The sequence below is a fragment of the Nelumbo nucifera genome, chromosome 3 (assembly GCF_055504915.1).
Source record: "Nelumbo nucifera cultivar China Antique chromosome 3, China Antique-T2T, whole genome shotgun sequence".
NCBI classification, from domain to species: Eukaryota; Viridiplantae; Streptophyta; class Magnoliopsida; order Proteales; family Nelumbonaceae; genus Nelumbo; species Nelumbo nucifera.
The window spans coordinates 16889058-16907584 of NC_142651.1; the positions used below are offsets into that span (position 1 = coordinate 16889058).

The window sequence follows — 18527 nt, forward strand, 5'->3', positions numbered from 1 at the left end:
TTACCCCGAGTACTGATTTCCGACAACAACAAACAGTTCGAAGACATCAAATTCCAAGACTGGTGCCAAGATATGGGAATCCGACAAAACTTTACTTTAGTCGCACACCCTCAAGCAAACGGTCAGGCAGAAGTCACAAACAGAGTCATCTTCCGCGGATTGAAAGCACGGTTGGACCGGGCTAAAGGATTGTGGGCAGATGAACTACCCAGTGTTCTATGGGCATACCGGACCACGGAGAAGACCGCCACGGGAGAAACACCCTTTAATCTCACCTACGGCACCGAAGTAGTGATTCCTGCAGAGATCGAAGTGCCTACGCTACGATTAGAGGCATACAACGATCAGACAAACGAAGATGAGCTACGTACCAACCTCGATCTACTCGACGAAGTAAGGGACCTCGCATACATCAGGACAGCAGCCTACCAGCAGAGAGTAGCTTGATACTATAACGCCAGGGTCAAGAAGTGGAATCTCCGTGTTGGCGACCTGGTCCATCGTAAAGTTATGGTGCCTGAGCCCCGCGCTGGCAAGCTCGGGTCCAACTGGGAAGGCCCTTACCGAGTGAAACGAGTGTTCGGGGAAGGAACATACGAGCTCGATACCTCGAAGGGAAACAAGTACCTCGGGCATGGAATGTTGTCAACCTAAGACAATACTATCTGTAAGAATCGAGTACGCCACGAGCCACTGCCAAAGCCTAAGGGCCAGAATACTGAGCTAACATGACCTCGACACAACATGACCCAGTCGCCTCTACGGCATGGGCAGACTCCGAGAGTGAGCCACGAGCTACTCCTCCAGCCTAAGAGCTGAAACACCGAACTAATGAAGAAACCTCAGCAGCACACAAAATTGAGTCAACCCATCAGCATGAACCAAGTACTTGCAGCACCTGAGGTGCAGGCGGCTCAGGCATGAACCTTACAACAAATAGCCTGCCCTGGCATGCAAAGAGTTGGACCCACTGAGGATAATAGACGGTGACCTTCCTCGAGTACAGGTTGGTCGGGCATGCGCCCTACTATGTCCCTCACCCCGACATACACGAGGCTACCCTTACTAAACAGTTTGGGGCCACGATGGCCATTAAGGAACACCCACTTCGGAAATCCAACTCGACAGGTTGACAACTTGGAGTGAGATAACCGTCTCGACAAAAATGAATTGCGCAAACTTTTGACAAAAGAAAAAAAAAATTCTTCATTTCGGAAAATTCGTTACATAAATTTCATTAAGAACGCCTTGATTACAAGAAAGAAAAAGGGAAAAGATTTAGTTACAAGTATAAAGAGCAAACTACTTCGGGAGCTCGTCGCCTCTATCAGGAACCCCCTCGGGGATAGTATCTGGACCAACATCCTCTGCTTCATTTTCGGCGCCCTCATCTTCGGAATCGGGGTCATCTTTTGACTGACACACGATGTCGTCAGTAATCCGCGAAGTAGTGATGGAGCTCATGTCCAGCTCGGGGTAGAGGTGCCTGATCAGCCACCGGCTGAGCTTGAAGCCCTTACGGTGGGACCCCGTCATCACGTCGTCAAACCTTGAAGAGTTGACGTAGTCAATGATGGCCTGAGTCTTGGCCTCCTCGAGAGCACCCTCGAAGATTGCAGTCTTCTCTCTTATGTCTTCCCGGAGGAACCCCACTTCATGCTCTAGCTTCCCCTTCGCCTCCTTGAGGCCTTGCACTTCAAACCTCATGGCACCCCGCTCAGCCTTGAGGTTGTTCACCTCGAGCCCTAAGGCCTCCTAACTGACCTTGAGGTCGTTCACCTCGGCTCTCAGCTTGTCTTTGTCTCGGACCCGCTCCCCCTTCTCTGCCATTAACACCTCGATGAAGCTCTTCTGAGCCGAGGCACCACTCTCCAGACGGTGGACCTAACAGCGAGCTGCCCTCATCTCAACATGGGCTGCGCGTGATGACTTCTCAGCCTCTAGAGCCCACCTCAGGTGCCGATCTGATTGGAGGGTCAAGGCACGAATGGCGGTGTTCACCTGCAAAAGGGAAACCGGTCAAGAGGGAAATAAAAAAAAGGAGAGAGAGAGAGAAGAGGAAACCAGGAGTGAGTTCGGCCCACTCGCTGACCTCCCCCGGGTATGCAGCCAGCTTACTCTTCTTTAGGCTACACTTGGGGTTCAGGACGGTTTGGCCCCCTTGACCCTCTGAGCTGGAAGCCATCATCTCCACATCACAAGTGGAACTCTCAGAGGTCTCGGCGGCAGCCTCGGCAGGATGAGTCCCGGCAGTAGCAGCGTTGGCCTCGGCAACGCTTTCACTTGTAAGTCCGGTAGGCTTGACAACAGGCTTGGCGCGCCTAACGGCAGGTCCCATTGACACCTCGGGCCCCTTAGGCACGGCCCCTTCTTCCAAGTTAACAACAGGCGCGACTACCACCTCGGGCCCCGAGGCTAAAGTTTGCGGAGGTTGGGTCTCGGCTAAAGCTCGCGGGGACTCAACGCGCACCTTCTTGGCTACACGTTTCTTCCTCTTCATTTGAAGGAAAAAGCTCCTGGTTGTCTATTTTCTCCGCCTCCATGGGACCTGCAACAAAACACGACATCAGCAACCCGAAGTAAACATATGAACAGAAAGCCGAAGTGAAGGAAAACCTACCCGGGCTCAAGCTCGCCTGGACGAGCTTCTCCTCAGAAGTGAAGTCTTTATAATTCAACCCGATTTGAGCCAATGACTGGAGCGCCTTCTTGGTCTTCCCGTCAAGGATGACACCAGGGTCTTGAATGACTATCCTCTAATCGGTGGGGAAGGGCCACCTCGTACTGCTCTGGACTACGAAGTAGTCCCGCTTCCAACCTGGGACTTTGCTTGGGAGCTTGCGCATGAGTTTGAAACCTGGGTGGGGGGATAGGTAATAGGACCCAGGGAGAGTGCTCGAAGCTCTCTTCTTTATAGCCAAAATTGTGCTAAGAATATCTAAATCTATAAAGAGGGAGCGATCAAAGCAACACCTCAATGATCAAAGGGTGAAGAGGAAGTCGGAACCCGGCTATCAATTGTTCCCTGAAGATCACGATCTCGTTGGGACCGTGCTCCCATGGGAAGTTGTCGGTGGGAAGGCTATACGAGTATTCCTTAGGGAGGCGAAACCTCTGTATGAGGTTCTGAAGCCTCTCCGCAGTCATTATAGAAGGGCCAAATTGGTCTGGCTCCCGACCTCGGTGGGTGGTGGATGCCAGGTGACTCGAAGCCACCCGTACTTCAGGTGGTTGGGCAGCGGAGGAGCCACCCCGAACCAAGGTACCCACCTCGGGCTCGTCAATAAGGCTATCTACACTAGACGACGACATAGTGAACGAAAGGGAATAAACAAATTGAAAAGGAGGGAGGAAGCTCGGGAGGACTCACCAAAAGAAACACAACCGGACTGGGAGAGCAGGACGAACTGGAAGAACCGAACTAAGAGACCTCACGCGAGCTCAAACACTAACGACGAGAGCTTTGTGGTGAAGAAAATGGCCAAGGGGCCCCCTATTTATAGCCACAGCTGCGGGTTCCTCGAGGCGAAAGCGGTTTAGCACATTTTTGACGTCCGCGAAGTCCAAATCGCATGAGATCCGCGCGTAAACCAGACGCGACTTGAGTCTTTTCTGATCAAACCGGGCACCAGACCGGCCCTGTTGGACGGAGTGCGCGACAAAGCGGCCTGAAAACCGACGCCAAATCCACTCGGTGCGTCATGACCTCCCCGCGTTGGGTCACCGCCGCCAGCGCAGGGAGTGGGGGGCAATTGAAGGAGAGTGATTTGGCCCGACCTCACAGCACAGGTACATGTGGGCGTGACCTTGCTCAAACAACGACTCAGCATGACAGAGCAACGAGCGTGAGCATAACTCAGAGGGAAAGTCCCACCGAGTTCGGCTCGGCAACTCGGCGAGTAAACTACTCGTCGGGAGCCGCCTTACTCGCACCTGCTCCCCGTGGTTAAGGCACTTCGGGGGGTCCCGGGTTCGGGGCGCCCTGACCCCTTTTATGACCCGAGCTCCTCCCAATGGACCTCGGGCCACTCCCAGGCAAGGACGCATCGATCCTTCCCCGGACACCCCGAGGCCCAGGCACCTCGGGTCAGCTAGCTCGGCACAACCGGCTATAGGCGACCTGTCACTCAAAGGATAGCCCGACTCAGGGTAGTTCGGTATACCACAGGAGGGTTTCCTACTCGACCGCCGTACTCGACAAATCTGTGGACAGCAAGCATGTCCCTCTCGCCACGCCTGCCACCTTTAGAAAGGTGTCCCGCACCTGACAGATACGTACCCTGCAACGACGGCCCCGCGCGTGCCACCTCAGCCTTGCCTGTAACGGCTGTGGCAGACTAACAATGGCGGTTATACCTGCCCTGTCAGAAGTCAGAGGGCCTGAAGCAACGGAATTGGTTATAAGCGGCTTATTCTCAAGGAGCAAGTTATCTTCGAATCACCTACGTAACCTTTCACTCTTAGCCTTCGTTCTCCTTTCGCTTCTTGCACACAATACTAACTTAAGCATCAGAGCGTTCCCGCCGGAAAACCCCCCAGGAGTTCTTCCTCTTTCCTCTCGTCTCAAGTACCTCTTAGGAGCCACACGAGCACCAGATAGGGATGACCGAATTGCGCTACATGAATAAACATATGTATTTCTTTGAATTGCTTGTCGAGACAAAAGTTAATAAAAACTATTATATTTCATTTATTATCACAAGAAGCAATAAGAGTAACTTAGATTTGAATCACACTAGGAGCATTTTTTTTAATAGAGAAACACAACACAGACTAGAGGCATTGTATATCAATGTGTATTGGTTTGAATCAGTTTGTACAAAATTGATACAATGCTACATGACACTTCAACATATTCAATAGCACATGTATGCTATATGGCAACATATATGAATGCTATATGGCATTAGGTGCACCATGTAACATCATATATGCATGTCACATGACATTCACACATGTGTAATATTTTGTTGTATCCAAATGTCATATATTGTTTTTATTTTGAAAAATATATTTATAAAATTTGTTCATCCAAACGCTTTATAATTTGCATTTTATACTTTTAATCTCTCAAAAATTCAATGCACAAAATCTATTCAAACAGTACCTTAAAATAATAACGTTTGATGGCCATTTTCTAGGCTAAGGCTATGGAACTGTAAATGGGACATCTTTGTCTGTTAAAAAAAATTAAAACTGAACTGTTCAGTTTTAATTTTTATACATGCTTAACAGAAGCACTCATAAGTTCAAAGAAATTCATCATTCAACTGAACTGTTCATTTTTCGCATAGCATTTTATACATGCTTCACACGTGTAAATTTTTTTTCTTTTTTTTGGTTAATCACCCATAACTTTTTCCCTTTACCCTGTTTTTCCCCAAAGTACTGGTTGTGGGACTTAAATCCGTATCAATGCTGGAATAACCCAATTAACACACCAACGAGCCAGCCCTCGATTAGTTCACACGTGTAAAATTCTCATTTTATAGGGAGTATATAAGATATTTTGAGAAGAGATGGAAAGATAATTGGAAAACTTGTTGTCAAATTAGAAATTATTGGGTTGAAGATCAGTTGGTCATTATTGGGCCTTGTTGGGTCAAACCCAATAAGTCCGCTTAAAATAGAATCAGTTCAGGGTTTACATCCAGACTAAGCCTACCTACCTGTAGGGCTGTCAAGGACCAGGTATTGGTGCAATCTGATCCGTTCCAATATGAATCCGTTACAGATGAACCAGGTTCAATCCAATCTAATGAATACTTTGGATTATTTTAGATTAATCCAATTTAATATTTAGACTGTTCAAACTGTTCAATCAGATCGAATCCATTATAAATGGACCAAGTTTAATTAAATCCAATAAATATTTTGGATCATTAAATTTGAGACTGTTCCAATTCAATATGTCTTATTGGTCCGTTTAATCTATTCAAATTGAATTTGATTTGAGATGGTCAACCCAAACCCAGTCCATTGACAGTCTACCTACTTCAACCCATTAATGACAGCCGCTCTTATTCAAACTGCTCTATATTCATGTCCACAACACACTATCACTATGTATTAGAAACATCTGCCACGAATAAGAAGGAAGATATTCCTTAAATGCACCTATAGTATCCTGTGGGTATGGATGTGAGAATAATTTATGGGTAAGAGATATGAGCTCGAAAATGGATTGGTCTTGTTGTTGGGATGCACATTCTGCATGCAACAGTTACAGTAAAGTGATCCGGACTCCACGTGGACTGACATGCCAGCCTTGTGTGGACAGCTCAGGCTGTCGAACATAGACAACCGAAGGTTGAGCCGCCGAGGAGATCCGGCCTCCCAGAAAACGCCTTCTGCTTTTATTCTTTAACTAGAGAATGACCCCCTCCCGCCCTCCCGGTAAGGGTGTCAATGGACCGATTTTGGATTGGATCCCATCCAGTCTAAAATCAATTTGAATGGATTGAACGCTCCAATAAGATATATTGGATTGGATCAATCCAATCCAAAATATTTATTAGATTGGATTGGACTTGGTCCGTCCGTAATAAATTTGTATTGGATTGGATTGGATTATGTCAATATCTGGTCCATCGATATAAGATAAGAACATAGGTGTCAATGGACCAGGTTTGGGTTGAAACCAATCTAAATAAAAACGAATTAGACCAGATTGGATGGTCCAAACATTGAATTGGACCATCTAAAATGGTCCAAACATTCATTGGACTGGATTGGACCTGGTCCATTTATAATGGACTAATGAACTCACATTGGATTGTATCGGATTGGACCAAATCCAGTCCAATTGACACCCCTACCTCCCGGTATTAAGCATGAGGCCAGTATTTTGACATTTTCTTTGATTTATGTATTGTAATACATTTTGCTATTTTCATTATGTATTCTAATATTTTTTTTTATCTATGCATTTTAATACATTTTGTTTTTTTTTTCTTTTATGTATTCTAATAAATTTTGTTCGACACCCATTTTTTACCAAAAGAAAATTCTATGTTGTAAATTTAGGTAATTATTTTATTTGATTTTTTATGTATAAAGTTATTTAATTTAAAAGGTTAAATCAAGTTTTATTTCTAAATAGCACCCCACTTTATATTATGAATTCTATATCATTTTAAATGAATTTTTTTCTTATTAATAAAGATAATTACCACTAACTTTTTTGAGAGTGCAAGTAAGTAATAACTACCATTTGAGTGGATAGAGACATGTCTTATGAATGAATAACCACTTTTATGATGCTCTTTGTCGAAAAATTAGATTGCCAAGTATATGAAAGAAAAGCTCTTTTAGATGGGTGAAGTTTGTGCTAGACTGCTAGGAATATGAGCCGCCACCGAAATACTTAAACAGTTAAACCAACCAAAAAATAAGTATTGAGCCTTTTGTGGCCAAAAAAAATGAAAGAGCAAATTTCCTAAACTACCCTTTTGTTTAGGTAAGGTTGCGTTTGGAATTGGTATAAAACGTCATCGGTGTAAAAGTACACCAATGACATTATATTGATGACGTTTTACACTGAACCATGATTAGTGATCATTATATTTTTGAAAAGTGTGATGTGGTCGGTGTAAAGTTTTACATTGCTTTTATTGATGTAGTATTTACATCGATACGTTTTTACATTGAATATTGATTCACGACATAAAACTTCATTCCTTCCAAATGCAACCAAAGTGCAGTTTTAGGTCGATCATGATTACACTCCCTCCAAATGCCAACAAAATTGAGATAGTGTAAATATTTACACCGATTCCAAACGTAGCCTAATTGACAAACTATACCCTTACTATTTAACAATTATCTTAAACCACCCCCTCTGTTTCTGACAATTATCGTCATTGTGTAATCATAACAAAAATGATGAAATGTCCTTTTTGCCCTTGGTCTCTTCGTTATTTAACCTAATTCGCTATTGTTCATTCTCCCTTCCTCTCACCCACTTCTTGGGCCCAAAATCACTTGTTTGTCCATCTCCCTCGCCGGTTAGACTTATTCATGGGCCAGGCTCGAGCCGGGCTTTCACTCTATATTAATATATTTTTCTAAGGCCCAAGCTCGAGCCCAGTTCGACCATCGAGCCTACAACTTGGGCCCAAGCCCGGCTCTCATAAAAAGCCCAAAGCTCGGGCCTGGGCCCGAGCCTGAAATTTAGCCCTTGCTGTTAGTTTGTTACTACTGCTGAAGCAACTGAATAGAGAGAGAGAGAGAGAGTGAGAAAGAAATTATAAAGAAAAAAAATAAAAAATGTATATATTAAATTATAAATATATATGTTTCAATAAATATTATATTATTTATATATTTTACATAATATATAAAATACATATTATGTATTTTATAAAATATATAATGTTGAGTCGGGATAGGCTTTTTTGACAAATTCTGAGCCCGACCTGAAACACAGTCAGGCTTACTGTGTTAGGCTTGAGGTCAGGCCCGTGGGCTTAATTACATGACCAAACCCTACCGGGGTGTGGGCCGGGCCATCGGGCTACCCGGTCCATAAACAGGTCTATCACCGATCATACACAAGACCGAATCTGCTCCTCACATAAGGCGCTTCACATGCACATCCTACCATGCATTGGGAACATCTCCCGTACTTATAAGCTATTTTTTACGGGAGATGTTCTCAATGTACAGTGGATGTACATGTGAGGAGCAGATCCGGTTCCGTCATACGCTGGTCTTTAGTGACATCCAACGGCTTCCCTCGGGACCAGCACGGGATAACTTGCGACGAGTCGGGCTCCGTGGCTGGTACTCTTGAATCAGCGGCTACGGAGTAACAGAAGTCACAGGTGGTGAGAGATGGGAATTTTAACAATGCGCGCAAACCAGAAATGGGACTTGACTCGATACCATGTGAAATGTAATTATTGCCCTACATTAAACTTTGGGTAGCATTTCAGATCACACTGAAATGCTTCATACTTCATCTCATCTAAAATCTCGAGAGCTGGCCAAGAAATGATGAGGTGTCAACGGAACGACATTTGATTTGTGGTGTCGAACGCGTTGGGGGAGGGAGTTTCTGGATATGGCCGATGGTTCGGAGAGCTGCATTTTGGCTAAAGTTATTGGACGCAATGATGTGTGGAATTTCTCGCAACCGTCGTGAAGAAAACGGAAATTTTGAATTTGTATCAAACGTTGGATTAAGAAAACGAAAATTTCCGTTTTCTCTCTCTCGTTCTCCCCTCTCGTTGCTCTTGCTTGCAGTAGAAGCTCTCGTACTTTGAAGAAGCCAAAGGCAAGGTAATAACCTCATTCGCTTTTTTTCCTGGTTGTGCTTCTGTATTGTTCTTAGGTTTGCCCTTTTCTTCTTCTTCTTCTTTCGAAAATTTCGCTAAGAAATTCCAAAAAAATTGATTTCGTTTGTGGTTCATTCTTCATCAGCGAAGGGAGAAGGGATTGAATGGGGAAGGAGCTTGACTGGATTTGGTCAGGAAAGAGATTTGGGACACGTGGCTGACTTCTTTTGGGTTTACCCCAATAACCACAGCGAAGAGATCGGGGCAGATCCGAAGCGAGAAAAACGATTTTTGGCACCGAAGCATATGGGGTGAAAGAGCAACAGCGACAGCACGGCGTCGATGATGGGGCTTCGGTTCGGATGATAGTGATCCCCGTGAATGCTTCAAATATTTCGTTTCATTTTACTGTCTCCTTGTTTGAATTATAGATATTCATGCATATTAGAAGCCGGTGGTTCCATAAAGTTGAATCGGGCATTGAGGATATTGAATTTTTAAAAGTTTTATGTATCACATGGTGTTATGTGTGTATGGATTTTAACAAAATATTAGTGAATACTAATATCAGTTAGAGCTATTCAATTATCAAAAACAGTAAGGGCGGTTTAAGATAATAATTAAACAGTAACAATACAATTTGACAATTAATTAAACAGTAAGATAATTTAAATGTTTATTTGAAATCGATACCATTGCTCCAGAAAATGGTAACACATCAGTGTTAAATTGAAAAAGTCGGTGTTTTAGGAAATGTTAATATACTTGGAACTGCTTTTTTATAAAAACTGATGCTCTAAGCCACGCCTTAGAAATTGAGAAGGCATGGTTTGGAACAACATAGAATTTGATATTTTTTCAGATTGAAGCTCATTGCTGTCAATGAAAATATAATGTGACAGTGACATGGACTTCATATAATGGGTACTGGTGCTGAATACAAATATGGAGCATTAATATCAAACAGAATGTATTGCTATTATTTCAAGAAACTCCTCCCTAAGAGCAACATTTCCAATAAAACAAGACATCATTTTTTTTAAAAAAACACTGTTTTCTCTGCAACAACGATGCCAAATATATACTATGAAATGTGCCCAAAATGAAACAAACAAAAAGCATCTTAAAGCGTTTTGACCCACAAGAGATGCCAAAATAGGGACGTAAAACTTCATGGATGAAGAATGTTTTGGTTGTCATTTATTCTTTTTAGTGGGGATTGTTATTGTTTTGTTCAAATTGGAGGAACCACGAACCACTGACATTGATGGATATATAATGTTTGAGACTTGAAAGAGAGCTTCGTTGCGAAAAAAATATTTAGAAAAAAGTCCAAAAAGACGGCAACTTTCCCCATTTTGGCAGACAAAGAGAAAACCAAAACGCATACCATATAAATTGCCTTCTCTTTATTTGACTTATTTTCTTCGCAACCAAAAACTGAAAAAAAAAGGGTAAAAGAATAGAAAATTTCTTTGTATTATAGAGTTTAACAATCAGAGACAAGGTCGAATTAATATAATCCCACGCCCCTCCATCAGTAGTAATATCAATCAATATATCCCTCTCAAACGAGAGAGATCCCTACAAAGTAAAACAGAGTGTGGGTCCAGCCCCTGGAAGTAGGAAGGGATTCCTGCAATTCACAAATATGACATAGATTCCATGAGAGCACCCCTTAACTCATTTGCGAAATCCAACCCACCTTCTAAAACCATATTTTACAACGAAGGCAGTGCTTCCTCTTCCCCCATACGAATGTACAAGGGAAAATTGAACTCCCGAATGCTCTAAAAGAAAGAATTCCCAAAACAGATTCTTGTGTTGTATGGCAAAGGCCGCCTAGAAGGCAAGATAAAGAAGATAAAGATAAAATAACAAGGGGGAAATCTCAATCAGTAAGATCAACTAATACCCTTGTCATCTTTCCCCTTGTTAATCCAAGCTTCCTCCCCAAACACCTCTTCAATCATATTACATGTCGACAAGAATTCAACATCTTTCTTTGGACCAGTAAAATAGCCAACATCCCAAACTCTAGCATCACAAGGCTCCATAACATACCCATTTTCAACACCACCACCTATTCCGCCAGAGCTAGTGCCAATCTCAACCTTGTTCTCTTGCAACACAGATCCTGCATCAACCAGCCCACTTGAACTGTTAGTCTGACACTCGTAGGAAGTGCACGACTCATCTTGAACATCATGATCCTCCCCACCATCCTGTGGATTCTTTTCCACAAGTTTAGCTGCAATAGCAAAACCACAATCAAGTGATTTCCCCATACATGCCTCTGAAACTTCATTCCCTTCACCAATACAATTCCTATCAGCCTCCAAATCACTGTCATCATTATGTTCAGAAATTTCATCTTCATCCCCATCATCCTCGTCCTCGTGGAAATCCTCATCATGGATCTCTTGGTCATAACCAAGAACATCTTGACCAACAGGAGACTCCACCACAGAATCCTCATCCTCCTCTGTTATCCCTAACTCCTCATCACCATCATAATAGCTTCCCTGCCACTCATCATTGTCACTGTCAATGTTCATTGGATCAACTCTGTTCTGCTCAGCTCGCCTCCGGAGCATGAAGACATTGAAGTAATAACTGATAATCTCCTTCTTTGTTCGGTAAGGAAAGACCATTGAGAGATTGTCCCAGAAATTCTTGCCCAATGATGCCGGGTTAGAGAAAACCACCTCTCGAAAGAGTTGTTCATCTTCTTCAGTCCACTTGCTTGCCACCTCCTCTCCCATATCACAGAACCCCAACTCCACAAATTTCTCTTGTCCAAGGGTTTCCCTCAGCTTCTCTCTTGCTTCCATGACATGCTGTCTGACACATCTGATGGAACCCCTATCTGGACAGCTACAATCAATTCTACCATATCCAAAATCGTTGCTGCTGCAAACAGACTGTTCAAAATCAGGCATCGAAATTACACAATTTCCCATTAGTTTCTCATCACTATCATCCTCAACAGTAGGTTCACCCAAACAGTAGTTATCCTGCAGTCCCCATGCTGGAATATCTGCCTGATGGTCAGGTCCAACTGAAACAAGTCTTCGAGGAGGATAATCCAAAAATGATGAATAGACCTCCTCAGAATGAAGTAATACCCTTGCTTGAAAATCAGGTTCAGAGAAGTCGGGGGAAAATGATACCCTAACCACTGCCTCAGACCTGGAGTCTTCTTCACTAGTACTGCTGGTGACCCATGACAAGCTGGAAGCACTAACAGGAACAGTTGTCTCAAAATCTTCATTGGCCCCAGCTGAGAGTTCAGTAATGGTGACATTTAGCCTTTCCTTGCATTCAGATTTACTCAAGTCTCCTTCACCAACTTCAGAATCAGACCAACATCCGTTACTAAACTAGTTATTGAGTAAATAACCATGCAAGAAATCCAAGACCAGGACTTTAGCACCACCAAAATGTCCAACTTCCTTGTGAGACCACCTAGCAGATCTCTTGTGCCAAAAATTGATACTATCAGAATTCAGGATGTCCAGATTGGATGGTCCATACCATCCAATCAGACGCAGACTGGATCAAAGGATCTACTTGGTGGGACTCATCAAATGTTGGTGCCTCCATCCTCTTCTCCACATAGAGACCATGAATGTTAATTTTCCAGATATAGAAAATTAAGACCGCTTACCTGAACTTTGAGGTTTCTGAAGCATATCATTATAAGGAACAATATCTACAAATGAAGCCAATTGATTACTATATTCCAGCTGCCTTGAGTGCTTACAAGCAAGCTCATATGACTCTTCATCAACTAAAGGTCGTTTGTACACCATGCTTGACTGAAAACAAATAGTTAAACTAATTAGAATTACAATGTGCAAGGAAATTAGTGTTAAAGAAGAAATAGGCTGAAAAGAACAAAAGAAGCCAATACTTGAACCATGGAGTAGCAAGATCCCCCCCCAACAAAACAATAATTGAAGTGGAAACAAAAGTATGATAATTGTATCACATGTCACTCTACAAACTAAGCCATTGAACTGACAATGTTTGCTTCCTTTTCTTTCTCTCAATTAATAGATTGAACTGACAACACTTTATTTGAGTTGCTAATGGTTTTAATACAATCTCTCTGCACTCCAAACAGTAAGATGTCACCTAATAGCTAAATAGAGAAAAGGTAATTGCCATTTTCTATCTTTTTCCTGTGCTCATGAATAGCAAAGATAAAAAATATGGGAAACATGAATAAGGTAAACCTATCACCATTGGACCACTTTGAGCAATTGGCATGAGGAAGAAGCAAACTTGTCCACTAGGTAGAACATTCTATCAACTAATAGATTTGAAAATAAGAATTAGAAAAAATAAAAACAGCATCGCAAAACATCCATGGTTAATATATACACTCAATAACTGATATCTGATGAACTACTAATGCCACATCAATTATCCATCCTGATAACAGAAAGTCAAAAACTCTTTTTATGTAAGTCAAAAACTCATTTCAGCACACAAGCAGACATGTTGACTTCCAAAAACTGGTTGCAACCTGCAACCATACAGCAAAGAAAGCTTTAGCTATACTTGGTCAAAGCTTTAAGGTAGTTGTGCACCAGTCACTTGTACTAGGATGCCTTCAACCTACTTGCCAGCATAAAAGAAACCATGGATCAGAACAATCATTTTTGATAGACAACCATTAGTAGTTTCACAAATTCAAAATGAATGGCTAAACCATTAATGTGCTCAATTATTTTGTAGACATCAGTAAGAATAGAATAACTTATATATTTGCACCTAGGGTGGCAAACCAAATGAAAAAAGCAAAAACGCCAAGAAAAACTTTCTTAATTTGTTTTGTATCCACCATCAAGATAAAATTTCAATGCTCTTGTTAAAGTATCAACATTTTCTAGAACAACACCATTCTCTTAGTACTTGTATTCGTGCATTGCAGCATAAGACTTATCAAACTGTCTTTCTACTACCTACCAAAGCTAAGCCCAAAATAAAGTATTATGAAAACAACGAGAATTATAGACGGCTCTCTTTTGCAGTAAAATGTATAATGCATTTCTTATATAAATGGCAATTGAATTAATTAATTAAAAATAACCATTATAACAAAGGAATTAAGTCTTAGCATTTCAATATAGAAAACAACCACGCTATAAAAATAAGCAGAAAACCTAAAACAGTGGTCAACCAAACAAATACAACTTTGGATTGAAAAAAAAAGAATAAGAAAATAACTGATTATTAACCAGATAATCATGTTAATGGTAAACGTCTAAACTGATTTAATCTACGAAAACGAATAATGAAATATGGATAAAGGAGCTGGTTTTACCTCCGAAGGGTCTTCCGATAAAAAATATTTGAGAGCGGACGCGTAAAGAAATGGAGATCGTAGAAACAAAACCAAAACCCTAGATCCCTATATTGTAAGGTGAAATAGACCAGATTAAAGGTAATCAAGGGAGAAGATTTCGATTTCACGATGGAAGCCTACGTTCCCCCAAGCCGATTCTGTAAAAAAGAAAAGCAGAATTTTTTTCCGAAACCCTAACCCTAGAATCTCAAATTTCCGATGAAATCCGCAAAATTTAGAGCGATCCAAGCGTAAGACGGTTACTGACCAAGGAATAAACCTATTTCCCCAATAACAATTACAGATCGGAGGACAAAAAAATGGAATTTGGAAAATCGAAACCCTAGAAACTCAAAAATCAAAATAATCTACAAAATTAGAACAGATCGAAAGAGAAAAACACAAATAAAACCGAGCGATAATATTATCGACATAAAAGTTCGACGGATTGAGGGTACAGACCCGGTTTTTCGGAACCCTAACCCTAGAATCAGATTTACCAACGGCGGGAGACAAAAAAGGAATCAATCGATAGGGAAGAAGGAGAATTGATCGAAGGAAGAGATGATTTGATAATATAAAAGTCTGATCGAACAGAAATCTAGCTCGAAAGGGGAGAAATTGTTAGGGAAGGATGAACGAAAAGGGTAAAGCTAGGTTCGCGTTTTTGTATCCGACGGTCGAGGATAGGAACACGGCTATCAACCACCGGAAACCTTCTTCACACCGAATCCTAAATCACCAAAATCGACTCGAGTATATTGATAATTACATCACAGGTCCCTAGATATGATGGACTGTTCTAAGCTGATCGGGTATTGTAAACCAACATAACCTACGCACCTCCTTTTAAATAGTATCTCTCGCTTAACGTGATTTAAACAAAAAAAAAATCTCTCGCGTACAGTCTGCTCCTCACAAATGGGCGCCTCACAAGCACATCCACCATGCATTGAGAACATCTCTCGTGAATAATAAATACGGGAGATGTTCCCAATGCATGATAAGATGTGCGTGTGATGTGCCAGGTGTGAGGAGCAGTCTCGTTTAGGCACAATGGTTCGGAATTCGAATCCTAAACCAATTATAACATGGATAAATTTCTTAAACTACCTTTATAATTTAGCTAATTGACTAAGTATTCTCCTAATATTTGAAAATTGACTGATGCTACCCCTATTATTTTTGACAATTGACTAATCCTTGTTAACAATCGTTAATATTGTAAAAGATTATTTTACCCTCCACTGGATCTCTACCTCTCCCCATTTTTTTTCGTTGTAACCATTGGAACCATTGTAACTGCCAAAATAATGGAGTTATAAAAGAAAATTTGACTGCAAAAGTCATTGGAACTGCCGAAACAATGGGGTTTCATCAAACCTGAAATGGGGGGACCTTGAGGCAGCACACAAGATCCCCAAGGCCCCTAGACTGGTAGAAAGCTTTGATGGATGGTGGTGGAGGATGAAGAGGAAGGAATAGGGGCGGCCTCAAAGACAGGGGTCACTTGGTCGGAACACAGGAGGTGTGCAGTCAAGAATACTAAGGCTGCGAGGAAGATTTCAATGTTCAAGGTGAGCACAGTCGTTGATGCTAAGAGAGGCGTCGCTACTTTTCCAAGAAGAGGGAAAATGAGCCCGTGGAAGCTTTGACCAGGTTAGAAGGGGAAGAAGATGTTCCGAGTGATAAAACCAATAATAGTTGTCGTTGTCGTTGGGGCATTCGCTAGAACTTTCATGGCTGTTGCCACCAGATCCGTTGTCGTAGTCTTTAACTCTGCAGGAATTTCGGCCAAATCCCAGCTTACCTCCGGCAACAGTCCATCTTTGCAGCTCCAATATTGCATTGGCCTCCGGTATAGATTGAGGAGTTTCCGAAATCCCAGCATACCTCTGGTAGCAGTCCATCAATGCCACCACACCATGGGTTGCAGGGTCTGATACAGGTTTTGTCGCAGAGATCCTCCTTCTCTTTGTCTCCCTCTTTCCGTCGCTGACTGCCTTCTTTAAACCAAGCTTCACCTGGCCAAATCAGATCTAGGTTCCTTATTTGCTGTCGAAAGGAAGAAAACGGTAATTCCTTTCGATAGTGAGATAATTCCATATGATTGTATTTATAGCATGGTATCGATTTAGTTACCTGCTTTTCATAAAAAAAATGAATAAAAAAAAAGAAGAAAGAAAGAAAAAATCGGTCACCTCACCTGGGAAGTAGCATGCTCGAGGTCTTGGAAGGTAATGGGATGATCAGAGAGGACGAAGTCACCAGAGGGGAACCGAGCCAAAGGTTTCCGACCCAAGTCTATTATAACCTCAATCAGGTGGTGGAGTTCTGGGTGTTTGCTTACCCTCCGTCGCATCTCCTCTGGCAATAGAGCCAATAGGTGTCCCAATTCGATGTCGGATTCATCTTCCGCCTTAGAAGAAGAAGCAGCAGCAGCCAAGAACCGTACCTTAAGGACCTTACTCAATCTGGGTTCCTTATTTGGTGTCGAAAGGAACAAAACGGTAAGGGTAAAATTGGGTTTTTAAAAAACAATATATGTCACCTATATACAAATTTAATGGAATACTAAGGGATGTCACCTATATACAACAGTAAGGGTAGAGTTAGTCAACTGTCAGTAACTGTAGGGGTAGCACCACTCAATTTTCAAACAGTAGGGATACACTTAGTCAATTAGCTAAACCATAAGGGTAGTTTAAGAAATTTACCCTTATAACATACCACGTCAATCTAAATTGTGGGATCTATAGTAGTGTGTATTTGGTATAGCTTCAAATTAAGGGAGGGAAGTATGGGATTTGTTAAATTAAAGATAAATAATAGAAATATGTAATAATATACATGTTTCTATTGTTTGGTTACGTGCAAGTTTATCGAAAAAACGCCGCCACATCAACAACACATAGGCATTGGTATTATTGCATATGAAGCAAAATGAAATAACTGTTTGGTTTCACTCTTTACCAAATAAATGATAAAAAGCTGAAACGCTTTGATTTTTGTGTATGGGGCATTTAGGGAAACATTGAATTCTTTTTCCCCCAATGCCCCAACATTTCTTGAAACCAAATGCTGATGTGGCACATTTTAATGGGTATTAATCGGAGCTGAAACGCTTTGATTTTTGTGTATGGGGCATTAGGGAAACGTTGAAATTTTTTTTCCCCCAATGCACCAACATTTCTTGAAACCAAATGCTGATGTGGCACATTTTAATGGGTATTAATCTGAGGTGAAGAGTAAAAGACGTTAAAAGTGAAAAGTACAAATAAACGACATCTATAAACGCCTACGGAACCAAAGACATGTGCACGTGTTTGGTATACCTTTCGTTTATTAAATCAACTAGCAAGGACCCGTGCGATGCACGACATTTGTTAAATTAAAGATAAACAATAGAAACACAATATACAATTGTTTTATATAATAATTAATAATCATTTATATTTTATATACTACTTTTAAAATTTCTTTTTTACAATACAAAAATAACAATAATTAGTTTTATATAGGATTGTTTATCAAACTTTGGGATGACAATTTTCTCCATTTCCCCAATCCCCGTGGGGATTTGCCCTAAATGGAGCGGAGATGGGGATAATTTTCCCCCCACGGGGACGAGGATGGAGAAATTTTCATCCCCATTGGCGGGGACAGGAAGAGCGCTCTCTGCCTTGTGTGGACCCCAATCCCCGTCCCACGGGATCCCCGCTAATATATATGTATATATACACATACGTTTATATATGTATATTTGTACACATATGTCTATATGTTAATATAGTTGAATCTTTTCTAATAGGATTGTAAATTTTAATTTTTTATTTTTATTTTTTAAATAAAATAAAAAAACAAAAACATAATGGTTGACAATACAAAGAATC

At 41.6% G+C, this 18527-nt stretch overlaps 1 protein-coding gene and 1 long non-coding RNA gene across 5 annotated transcripts; one reads left to right on the plus strand and one right to left on the minus strand.

The window, feature by feature from the left end:
• The first annotated feature begins 8644 nt into the window (after window positions 1-8644).
• LOC148800983 (uncharacterized) lies at window positions 8645-9786 on the plus strand. Its single transcript, XR_016084737.1, has 2 exons — window positions 8645-9282; window positions 9424-9786. It is a non-coding gene; the product is annotated as an uncharacterized LOC148800983 (long non-coding RNA).
• Window positions 9787-10733: 947 nt separating this feature from the next.
• LOC104598763 (uncharacterized) lies at window positions 10734-16978 on the minus strand. Of its 4 annotated transcripts, none has more exons than XM_088901712.1 (4): window positions 16841-16978; window positions 16018-16658; window positions 12949-13099; window positions 10734-12630 (listed from the first exon to the last, which is right to left on the minus strand). In XM_088901712.1, exons 3-4 carry the CDS (start codon window positions 13091-13093, stop codon window positions 11183-11185), a joined length of 1593 nt encoding a protein of 530 aa, XP_088757838.1. In that variant the 5' UTR covers window positions 13094-13099; window positions 16018-16658; window positions 16841-16978; the 3' UTR covers window positions 10734-11182. The 4 variants fall into 4 exon arrangements, with proteins under 4 accessions (XP_088757838.1, XP_019053767.1, XP_019053760.1 ...); XM_019198222.2 differs by lacking the exons at window positions 16018-16658; window positions 16841-16978 and adding exons at window positions 13813-13904; window positions 14614-15460; XM_019198215.2 differs by lacking the exons at window positions 16018-16658; window positions 16841-16978 and adding exons at window positions 13848-13904; window positions 14614-15456.
• Window positions 16979-18527: the final 1549 nt, after the last annotated feature.